This window comes from Salmo salar, chromosome 02, assembly GCF_965601325.2.
Source record: "Salmo salar chromosome 02, fSalSal1, whole genome shotgun sequence".
In the NCBI taxonomy this organism is placed as follows: Eukaryota; Metazoa; Chordata; class Actinopteri; order Salmoniformes; family Salmonidae; genus Salmo; species Salmo salar.
In genome coordinates, this window is record NC_138292.1 from 27641120 (window position 1) to 27653723 (window position 12604).

Consider the following 12604-nt stretch of genomic DNA (forward strand, 5'->3'; position numbering starts at 1 on the left):
TAGTGACCTTAATTCATCAATCAAGTACGAGGAGCCAAACAGAAACTCGGCCCTCAGTGGAATGAGTTTGACACGTGGTTAAAACCATCACATCCCTGAAAGATCAACCAGACCAAAAGAAGAATAGCAACAGGCTTTATTATTTCAGTCAAATAAACCTTTTGAATATCTCAGACAAACCATGATTGATGTAACAAAAAAATGACATTGAATACAATTCATTAATTCAGGACAACAGGAAAACAATACAACAGATATCAGTGCTCTTTTCATACGTTAAAACAATATTCTGCACAGCACTGAAAAAACATACATACACAAGGTTTCATTTTTTAACAAAAACGTGAGTCCATCACATCACAATATGTACTGGATGTGGGCTACACAACAGTGCTTTCTGCATTGTCTTTAGGGCATATATCTCCACAATAAGTGCTTTGGTTCAGTCTGTATCCACAGGGCTGTCTCAACTGTTACAGAAATGTTGCAGAATAGTTGGGGTCAATTCCATTTCCATTCAGTCAGTTCAGGACATCAACTGAAATTTCAATTCCATTTTTTCTAATTGCTCTCCAAATGGAATTGACTGAATTGAAATGGACTCCTACCCTGTTACATAACCATGAGGTAGTGATTCACTGTTGCTTATCTGTTATGAGTTGATCATTAATACACATGATTAGATGATATCATCCATACAAGGTTTAAACAATATCAGTAGTTACATCAATCTCTGAGGATCACACATAACAGAGAGGACACAACACATAACAGAGAGGACACAACACATAACAGAGAGGACACAACACATAACAGAGAGGACACAACACATAACAGAGAGGACACAACACATAACAGAGAGGATACAACACATAACAGAGGATACAACACATAACAGAGAGGATACAACACATAACAGAGGATACAACACATACTTCACTGAAGTGTTAAAGTTGTCATATAAACTGAAATATGACTAAATTGTCAGATGAGTTTGACAGAAACCACAATTCCATATGTCCAGCAGTGATTTGATGACAGTACAAAACATTATGAACATTTCTTACATAATCATCATTATTTGAATCTAAGGAGAAATTCATAACTTAGGATAGTGACGAAATTACAACTACACTGAGTGTACAAAACATTAGGAACTCTTGCTCTTTCCATGACATAGACTGACCAGGTGAATCAAGATGAAAGCAATGATCCCTTATTGATGTCACCTGTTAAATCCACTTCATTCAGTGTAGATGAAGGGGAGGAGACAGGTTAAATAAGGATTTTTAAGCCTTGAGACAATTGAGACATGGATTGTGTATGTGTGCCATTCAGAGGGTGAATGGGAAAGACAGAAGATTGAAGTGCCTTTGAAAAGGGGGATTGGTAGTAGGTGCCAGGTGCACCTGTGTCAAGAACTGCAACGCTGCTGGATTTTCCCTGCTCAACAGTTTCCCGTGTGTATCAAGAATGGTCCACCACCCAAAGGACATCCAGCCAACTTGACACAACCATGGGAAACATTGGCGTCAACATCGGCCAGCATCCCTGTGGAACGCTTTCGACACCTTGTAGAGTCCATGCCCTGACTAATTGAGGCTTTTCTGAGGGAAAAAGGGTGGAAGGGGGGTGCAACTCAATATTAGGAGAGTGTTCTTAATGTTTTGTATACTCAGTGAAATAGGCCTGTGTGTAGAATTTCACAGTTTGGTCCTTTGTCTTAGTGATGTGACCAAGGAACGCTAAGACAAACAGAAACCATAATGTAAACAGAATATAAATGACCAGAACTGACCACTAGATGGTGGTATGCACTTACAATAACACACAGGTTCAGACAGGTGTGGACATGTGCGTTTACAATGTAACATGGACATAATAACAGTATGTATACTTAGAACTCAGAGGCAGTTACTAATATCAGTACATAAGTCTATAGAGTTGAACACTAACTCAATATCACATGGTTTGCTTCAAACAAAAACACATTTAGTTCTATGATGATGATTCCCCTCAAAACGAAAAGTACACTTTTTGGTAAGTTCCCTGAGAACATTCTTTCTCCTGCGAGAAAATATAACATTTGAGTCCTCCAGGGATCTAGTTTGGTTTGTGCTAATGTTTGATTATATATACACGATCTATGAGTATAACACATATTCACTGTCAGTAAACATAGTAGAGCCTAGACGTTCAATTCATAGCTGCATTATACAGCATATCTGGGCTTTGTTTCATGCAGTATCATGCCCTTCAGTCACACAGTCAAAAGATTGAAGGCAAACATTTCACCACATTGATTATTTGTCATCTTACACTTCCTACTAAGGTCATTCGATTAGATTAAGTTTGATTTGTCAACACACATTAAGAAGTGACTGCTCCGCTGACACGCTGAGAATGCTCTTTCAGAGTCAGTCAGTGCAGCCGTACCCTGTGGGAGAGAGAGTACTGTATGGTCATGATATGGTGTGGGTAAAGTTAAAAGAAACATAAACCATGTCTCCTTATAAATGCATTCAACATACATGTTAATATTTACATTGAGTATTGTTATTGATGAGGATGGCAGGTATACTACTTCTTCACTGCCCTGAACAGACAAATGATCATATTAGCATTGGTTTAGTTAGAAACAGTTTCCCAGACACAGATCTAGTCTAGTCCTGGACTAAAAAGCAAGTTCAATGACGATCACGATTCTCCATTGAAAGGGCGTTTTAGTCTAAGACTAGGTTTAATCTTTGTTCGGCAAACCGGGCCTAAGAGGTATGATTGGGTTTGGGTGTCTTTGGCTACCGTCTGATGAAAAACACACAGAGAAAACCAAGGCTTCGAACCGCCCTGCGTAGTTCTCCAAAATAGACAAAGAAAATTTAAGAAATACTTCCCCTTGGAACAGGTGAATGGTGAATCCGTCTGAATGGTGAATCCAGGTGAATCCAGGTGAATCCAGGTGAATGGTGAATCCAGGTGAATCCAGGTGAATGGTGAATCCAGGTGAATGGTGAATCCAGGTGAATGGTGAATTTGAACAGACTGAGCTTTGGGACAATATGGTTCAGATCAGGTAAATGATCAAAAAAGAACAAGATTGCTTTGGCTGTTTGTGTGTCAGTCCCATTCCCAGTTGTCTTCTTATTGCAATTGATAGTAGAGCAGATGTCAATGAACCTGACTGAGCGATGGAAACACAAGGGTGACTGGTCATTCTTGTGCTACCAATCTGAGGTAGATGAGGCTGAATATGTCCCAAGAGGTAACTAAGAGTATAGGTCTATCTATGTGGAGATGGATTGAGTTGGCCCAGGAGCTAACTAAGATTATAGGTCTATCTATGTGGAGATGGATTGAGTTGGCCCAGGAGGTAACTAAGATTATAGGTCTATCTATGTGGAGATGGATTGAGTTGGCCCAGGAGCTAACTAAGATTATAGGTCTATCTATGTGGAGATGGATTGAGTTGGCCCAGGAGCTAACTAAGATTATAGGTCTATCTATGTGGAGATGGATTGAGTTGGCCCAGGAGCTAACTAAGATTATAGGTCTATCTATGTGGAGATGGGTTGAGTTGGCCCAGGAGCTAACTAAGATTATAGGTCTATCTATGTGGAGATGGATTGAGTTGGCCCAGGAGCTAACTAAGATTATAGGTCTATCTATGTGGAGATGGATTGAGTTGGCCCAGGAGCTAACTAAGATTATAGGTCTATCTATGTGGAGATGGATTGAGTTGGCCCAGGAGCTAACTAAGATTATAGGTCTATCTATGTGGAGATGGGTTGAGTTGGCCCAGGAGCTAACAAAGATTATAGGTCTATCTATGTGGAGATGGATTGAGTTGGCCCAGGAGCTAACTAAGATTATAGGTCTATCTATGTGGAGATGGATTGAGTTGGCCCAGGAGCTAACTAAGATTATAGGTCTATCTATGTGGAGATGGATTGAGTTGGCCCAAGAGGTAACTAAGATTATAGGTCTATCTATGTGGAGATGGGTTGAGTTGGCCCAGGAGCTAACTAAGATTATAGGTCTATCTATGTGGAGATGGGTTGAGTTGGCCCAGGAGGTAGCTAAGATGTACAGCGTTTGGTAGAGGGAGAATCTGGGAGGGATTGGGGAAGTAAAATAGATACTTTACTGTCCATTTGTTTAGAAATGTGGATCTGCTTGAGGTTGCCCCAGAGGTAGCTCAGGATGTGTCTGTGTGAGGAGGAGACTGAAGGAAGGTGGTTTTATTGGACCAGAGGTCATACTAACAGGTGGCATCCGTCCATGGTGGATGTGGATCAGGATTGTTTCCACCTGTGGTGCGCTCCAGATCTCTTCTGGATCTGTGCCGGGTGTTGCGGAGAGCTGGAGGACTTGCTGAAGGACTTGACTTGCTGAGGGGGGAGGAACTGTCCTGAGAGGGCTGGGAGTGCCTGTTTCCCTGCCTGGGACTGGGGCTGTAGGAGGTGGTGGAGGAGTACTGGTCCACAGTAGTGCGTCTTCCCTGAGTGGCTGTGGCATGGCTAGGAGACAAGGGGCCGGGGGGCCGGTGAGGACAGTGGGCCACCATGTGCATTGCGCTCTGGCAGTAGTGGCACTTCTTTGGCTGGGGCGGCAGGCCACACTCTTTGGCATGGTGGTCTAGTCCTCCACAGTTATAGCATCTAAGACAGAGAGTGGAGATCCTTGTCACATTCCATTTCACAAACAAGACATTTCTTTCAACTTCAGGGCTGAAAGTGTGTATTTACTCTGAATTAAAAAAATAAAACCTAGAACGTCTTATATGGGATATCATTACAATTTCTCTAGAATGTAATGCATTATGGTACAAATCCAATTATAACATGCTTACTAGATTGGTTTAATTATATTTACCCAAAATCTGTTCGTCCAAATGTATCCTTTAGATGGCAGCATTTCACATAGAATACACCATAGAATACACCATAGAATACACATAGAATACACCATAGAATACACCACAGAATACGCATAGAATACACCATAGAATACACCATAGAATACACCAATACTGAACCTAACAGAAAACAGTTAAAGCGACCAATGCAAATACAATACTTCTCATATGTGGTCTCATCAAGAGATGAGACAAATAAAATAAATAGATAAATAGATCATTATTTTCCCTGCTAAAATGCGCTTTAATAACAGTTGCCAACATGCTAATATGTATTGCTTACCCAAATGTATATAGAAATGAAGTATGTCTACAACAGGCCTAAGGCCTGCAATAAATACCCAAGACGCTGCTCACAGGCGGATACAATGACAAGGCGAAACATTGATGACAAGGCAAAACAAAGCAGGGCTCCACACAGGAAACTAAGGCATGTCACTCCAGCCAGTCACATGGTCTGTTTTACTGAACCAAATAGGAAGCTATCAAATTACTGGTTAATATAATTGCAAATCATACCAATTAATTTGCAATAGACCTGATCATTAGATATCAGGTCATAAACAGATAGGATCATTACGACATTATTCATTTGCAGTCAGATGTTATAATGCTACGTTTCAGGCCGGTCACCCAAAAAGTGACATATTGCAGCTTTAACTCTTTCAGATGGAAACTAAGAGTTTCACATGACTGAGCTGGAGGCTTGCAGGGGGTCCCTCTCGGTGGCATCTTCAATTAGAACATGCGAGGGGGGAGAGGGAAGGAGAGGAGAGGGGGAAGGGCATTGGAATTTAGGTTTCACCCAGGCTAGTTCGCTTGCTTGGGAGGTTACCTACCAATACCCCCTCCTCCACTCCCCAACCCCCACCACATAGACTCCCATTCTAGCTGGTAAGAGTGAAAAACCAGTTTTCACAAGACAAGCTGCCATGCTGGTAGTAAAGGTTTCACAAGTGTCGCTGAATCTATGTTTTTATAACATATCAATCACATAGGCAGGCACTGTTTAGACACATGGTTACATAGTTCCCACAACGTTTATGTTTGCATCATCAGCTGAGGTTTGACTTTCAAGTCAACCAATAACTCAGGTGAAGAGAAAGGTGTTGGCACAATTTATTTGTAAATTCCAAAATGTTCAAATATTGTCAATGTTTAAAAAGATCGGGGAGCCAAGAGTTTAACAGTGTAACACTGAAATACATCAATCCATGAAATAAAAATATATAATAAACCAATATAAAGAATATAAAAAAATTATTTTGGTGGATGTACTAAGGGAATGTAGCGTTTATAAAATGTCTTTAATCTGCCTATTTGGATCCAACCAGCAGCTCTGTAACTGACCAAGAAAGGTCAGGGGTTAGAGGTCAACACACTGACCTCAACACATTTCTATTCCTTCCTTTGAAGAAAGATCCCTCTTACATTATAACAATGGGGAGGGAAATTAGGATGAAATGTCTACACAAAAAAGAAGTACCGGTATGCGTTGTTAAATAAATGTGATAATTGATGTTGCATAGGCCTAACTCAGGTCATAAAATTAGTATCCACCATAACGTCTAAAGTGATATTTGCTATACAATACAACATTGCATCTGGATGGGAAACAGCTGTTAAAACAGAACCTCTACAAATGTGAACCTTTGACATAATGTAAATAATGCAGCAGGTATACTCCACACAGAACCTCTGAATCATACACAGGTAAATACGAATATGCAGCTCCTGCTAAATATATTACATTAATGCACACCTACACAGGCACACGCATGTACGCACACACAAACACACACCACTAATGGTCACCGCAGTACTACCCTGTTCCTTCCAACATCTGTTCTGTTGCCAGTCTCAGTATTAATTCCCTGCCTATATTCGCCCATAACAGAACATTGACTTGAAAGGAAAGTCTGTGCTAGTAATTCTATTTCTATGGTTCACTCACCGGTCTCCCTTCGGCTTCCATCTCTGCGGCAGGGCCGGGGGTTTGGGTTTCTGTCTCCTCTCACTGCCCGAGCAGGGGCCTCCCCCGGGGCCCGTGACTTGTACAGACTCCAGGCCCCTGGGGGACCACTGGAAAGTAAACTCTAGTGGCTCTCCCTCCCGCAGGCTGCGAAAGCCCTCCATGTGCAGTTTGCTCTGGGATAGAAGGAGGAGGACAGGGGCAGGATAGGGAGAAGAAGACACAGGTTACACAGGGATCTCATGGTCTAGTCACACACAGTAAAACTAAATCAACCCACCTCTCCATCTAGGCATCAAGCTCATATTCAACCATCTACATTACGTTTGATAACTTTCTACCATGTATCCAAATACGTGCTTGAGGATTACTTTTATGGTAAAGACAGACATAGCCGTCATAATGGCTGATCCCTACAGTCACTTGCTCCCTGCCATTCCCTGGGTCTGTCGCTGTGGACTGAGCACATGGGTTCACTTACTATACCAGAGGATTCAGATGGACCTTTATAGCATACTACAGCAGAACACTATACTTTCTTAATGCATTCATCTTAACGTAGCTGGGTGACACAACCACATCTCACAGTCGTAGTGAGTAAACCTTTCCTCAGTAAAGCAGCTATCAGCAAAGCCAGTGCTAGTAAGAAAAGTCAAGTTTCAGTCTTACACGATGATCTGTGAACTCAATCATAGGAATCTTAGGCATTCAGTTGCTAATATAGATCACTAAATGTTTCTGAAATGATTTAATGGCATGTGAAACAGGATTTTGGTGTAAAAAATGCATTTGTTGAATATAATCTTGTAATAACAAATATATTATAATTACTACTATTAGCATCACTATTGTCCCATTATCAAATACAAAAACATACTTTTTACAGGTATAAAATATGTATTAAAAACTAAATCATATCTTACTGTTTATGAAACTTTAAAACAGTTGGTTCCCTTTCCTTATTTGTTAAATATAATTGTATGTATGATCTATTCATGAGTTTAAAAAAAAATACATTTCATCCATCAAAGAAAAACACAATTACCAAATAGAAAATACTATTTCACAATTATTTTATTATAAACATTTAAATAGTATGTATATATAGTATATAAATGGTAATACTATTTATGTTTTATCAAATTAAACACAGATAATTTAGGTTTTGAATATATTCAAAATATGCTAATAATCTCTCAATTAGAGCTTTATTCCTTTTCTTAAACAACTTTTCATAAACAAGTTTTACTATTAACTTTTACTATTTTACATTTTCATGGATCTTGTCCAAAATAAATGTTTACAAAATTAATTCATACATTTACAGCAACTGTTACCTCAACTACAGACTTAATTAAGCCAATTTACCCCCAGGTCACAATACATAATACATTTTTTCTAATACACAAAAGGAATACTACTGATTAAAACAAATGATTTGACTTCTGTGAAAGTTGGTTACAGTAATGTAAATTATTGCATGTATGAACAACTGCAGTGACAAACCCCCCTCCCCTAAAAACGAATAATTCAATCTAGCAACAAATAAAAAAAACGGAATAACTCATGAATCCTAATGAAACAACATGCAACGAAACGTAACCCTTTACAGAGGCCAACAACTAATCTAGCCCATATTTCTACGAGTCACTCGTAGTCACCGATTTGCGTTTCAACAGAAGTCAAAGCATAGGTTCATGATTCTCTGCTCCAGACACCTCGTCGTCCTCCTGACATATCTGAGCCATCAGCCCTCAGCCCGCCAGCCCGTTAGCCCTGCTGGAGCCACCTAAACTCTGGGCTACCACAGACCAACCCAGCACAGCAGCCATTTTGCCTGTTTTCAGTTGGGGAGGGTAAGTAGCCTGGAGAATTTGGGAATGAAAAAGGGCATAGAAGAGAAGGGAAAGACAGAAAAAGAGAGCAAGGATTAAAGAGGAAGGGTACGGGGTATATACAGTACTTTAATTTCATTTTTCCAGCACATGGTCTGTTTACTAGCTCTTCCAATAGTGGAGGAAGCTTTTGCCACTGGACGGCTTGATTGAGAGAAACGTGATATGAATGAGAGGGTTGGAGAGGCCAGATATGTTGAATAAATGACAAAACCCTAGAGTTCAGGCTGGGTCAGGCTTCAGCGTGTTTAACTCCTGAATATACCACAGGCGTTTGTTGAGCTTCAACTGTTTCATCGTCAACAGATCACAACATATTCCCAGTTTAAAGAGAGAAATTCCCCCACTTGAAGCAGTTCTTTCTACAAAGCCATATGTCGTCTCTCCACAGTCCTGTCTACAGAAGCATCCTGTTAGTCATTTGTTAGTCACATTCAAGCTATGCAAGGAAACCTACAGTATATCAATCCACGCAACTTTGTGAAACATTCCCAGAAATCAGTCTCAGATTCATGCACCAAATATTTCCCAGTTAAAATGAATCTGAATTGTAATTGAAGAGTGAGTAAATCATGCATTGAAGTGGTCTCAAACGCCCATGGAGACAGTGATTCAACATCAAACAAGCAGTGGTCAAAAGCACACAGACAGATAACATACTGCAACTGCATTGCTCCAACAGTGTTGGTTAGCAGTTAGATGCACTGTCGTCATAGGCATTTCATCAGTTGGCCATAGAAATCAGTCTTCTCTATAATCAGCCCCTCTATCAATAGATGACTCACTGTAAGGAGGAAGTCACGTGAACACAAGTAGGTATCTTTTTTTCCTTCTCCCCTTTCTGAGGGAAAAAAACACCAGGAAGAAACAAAGACTGGTATTAGCCTAGCCCTGGAAGGAAGGAGGAGCCTGCCAAACACAGTGAGATGAGATGGACAGATGGGCTTTTATAACCAAGGATCCACTCCAGCCAGTCTCCCATCGCATCATACACTATGTCCCCCACCACACCACTCCCCAAACCTATTCTGCCCAAGCAAATCCTACTACATTTACATCTGAGTCATTTAGCACTCTTATCCTGAGCAACTTACAGTAGTGAGTGCAATACGTTTTCGCACTGGTCCCCTGTGGGAATCTAACCCACAAACCTGGCGTTGCAAGCGCCATTCTCTACCAATTGAGCCACACAGATTTGGGACTAGGCAAGCTAAATCAAGCACACCTAAAATGTGGCAATATTTTGGTGGATTTTCTGGAATTCTGGCTCTAATTAGGCTGTAAAGTGTCAATAGAATCTCGCAACATGGCACAGGATGGTGAAGCAGTGCTATAACATATACAGCCCAAAGCCCACACAGGAGTGAAATAATGTCCAAAATCTAAACCTGTTTGTGAGGTTGGCCTATAAGCACACGGTTAACCTGACCACCACCATGCATGCACCACCTATCTTTTCTTTGGCTTCAGAAAAACCCCTCTTATAGAGAGGCCCTTCCCAGTCTTCTGGGTCTATAAAACATGACGAGTAACATCAATCAATCATTTTTACAATGCTAAATTATTTTACTATAACAATTTTCCAAATGTGAATTATTTCCTGTAGTCCTACAGACATCCTAAATAACAGCTCATTCATGAGGACTCAGAATCTATGATTCTCCTGATGCTACAACTTATGTGTTACAATGTTACCACTGCCCCTCAACAATGTGCATGTGTCTCAGAGATATCTGGTTGAGATATAAACTATCCAATAGCCTGCGCTGTGTGGTCACCTCATATAGGAGTGGAACAATTTGTATCCAACTCGTGTCAACATGAGGGTTCAGCTTGACTATCTATCGGCGGATTATTTATATCCATAGATAATTCAATTTAACTTACTTGGTGAACAAATACATCCATAGGAGGATCTACGGGAGTTCCCCCACGACTAGTCATGGTTATAAACCCGAAGCCCATCCGCACATTGAACCACTTGCAGTGGCCTGCGCCGTGCATGGACTGTTGCTGCCCACCCAGCAAGGATCCTGGCTCCTCTCCTCTATCGCCACCTTTGCCCAGACCTCCTGAAAGCAAGTTGAGAATACAATGTGAAAACATCAATAAAATCACTTCCCATTCGTTCCAGTAAAACTTATTTGGGGAAATTATTCCGTTTCTGAAATGTATTCTGTCCTGTACATAATTCATATGCAAAGTATTTATTTTCCAGAGCGGGTAACCAACTCATAAAGAACATATTTAAAAAAAACGTTATTTACATGATTTGCCAGCAGATGGAATTTGCTTGCAGTTGCTTTGCTTTGACGGCTATCTGATAAACAGCCATCATAGGCTACGCCAACTTGGATATTGTAGTGTTTATATATCAGCTATGAACTTCCATCTGCACTTGCGTCACTTTTAATTTTCTAACAACAAAGGTGAAATAACTTTGTATTTGACGCAAATGACAGGTGTCCATTGTCACCCATAAAGCTCTGCAAAAAGCGCACAAAAAACCTCGAAGTATATAGCAAACGCTGTGGGCGGTAGGCTACACAACACAACATCTTGGAAATAGATACCCAACAACATCTCGGAGGCTACAGTCAGTCCCCTCTCCTTTCCCAGGAAATAGGGACGCCAGAGAGATCTAAGCAGAGCTACATAGAATATAGAATAACCTTCGTCCATGTTTCCCTGCCAAGTTTCCGCTCCAAACTTCGTTGATATAAACTCTGCTGGTCTTGATATTGTTTATTCCTCTCCGTCAGTCGAATAATCTGATTCGAGCGACCATACTTTAGGGTGCATAATCAAACGTGCGTTCCCCCATAGAGTTTCAGCATATTCTTCTATGGATTTCTCTGTTCACGTGACTCTGTCAATTTACATGCTTTCTGGCTACTATTTTGTTTGGTCCGTGCAAACCGGGATCCTTAGGACGTCCCTAACCAATTGAAGTTGACATGTAAAATGGTTAAGGTAATGGTTAAGAATAGGGTTTAGTAAGGGTTATGGTTAAGGTTAGGGTTAAAGTAAAGGTAGGGGTTAAGATTAGGGTAGGGTTTAGGGTATGGACGTCCGAAGGATACCGGATAGCGCTGCCATTTTTTTCCTCCTCGAATCCAGGCAAAAGAGTTCGTTCGGAGCACAGAGATAACCAATCGTCGTTCCACAAACCGAACATCAACATATTTGTGTAGGCCTATGCCACGTTTATTTATTCATTAGACGTTTCAAAACATAAGTAATTGGCACGCAAATGCTTGAGCTGTCATTTCATGCCAAGAATAAACTGAATGAGTAGCCTAATTTATGTATGGAATATGTTAAATATATAGGCATATCCTTGAGTCATGATATATACAGTACCAGTCAAAAGTTTGGATGCACCTACTCATTCAAGGGTTTTTCTTATTTTTGTTTGTACTATTTTCTAAATTGTAGAATAACATTGAAGACATCAAAACTATGAAATAACACACATGGAATCATGTAGTAACCAAAAAAAAGTGTTAAACAAATCAAAATATATTTGATATTTGATCAAGGAGAGTAATGGAGTGCTGCATCAGATGACCTGGCCTCCACAATCACCCAACCTCAACCCAATTGAGATGGTTTGGGATGAGTTGGACCGCAGAGTGATGGAAAAGCAGCCAACAAATGCTCAGCATATATGGGAACTCCTTCAAGACTGTTGGAAAAACATTCCAGGTGAAGCTGGTTGAGAGAATGCCAAGGTGTGCAAAGCTGTCATCAAGGCAAAGGGTGGCTACTTTGAAGAATCTCAAAGATAAAATACATTTTGATTTGTTTAACACTTTTTGG

General features: G+C 40.5%; 1 protein-coding gene across 1 annotated transcript; it reads right to left on the minus strand.

Annotated features, from left to right (window-relative positions):
- Nucleotides 1-119: 119 nt before the first annotated feature.
- On the minus strand, nt 120-11889 carry LOC106578579 (protein lin-28 homolog A). Its single transcript, XM_014157568.3, has 4 exons — nt 11455-11889; nt 10670-10854; nt 6870-7063; nt 120-4658 (listed from the first exon to the last, which is right to left on the minus strand). The coding sequence occupies exons 1-4, from the start codon at nt 11462-11464 to the stop codon at nt 4259-4261; spliced, it is 789 nt and encodes a 262-aa protein (XP_014013043.2). The 5' UTR covers nt 11465-11889; the 3' UTR covers nt 120-4258.
- Nucleotides 11890-12604: the final 715 nt, after the last annotated feature.

Bases quoted from the DNA above. Each gene is read 5' to 3' on its own strand.
- LOC106578579 (XM_014157568.3), bottom strand. The intron at 7,064-10,669 runs GTAAGTTAAATT...CTTCTATCCCAG, and splicing joins TGGATGTATTTGTTCACCAA to AGCAAACTGCACATGGAGGG. The intron at 4,659-6,869 runs GTGAGTGAACCA...TCTCTGTCTTAG, and splicing joins TGGAAGCCGAAGGGAGACCG to ATGCTATAACTGTGGAGGAC.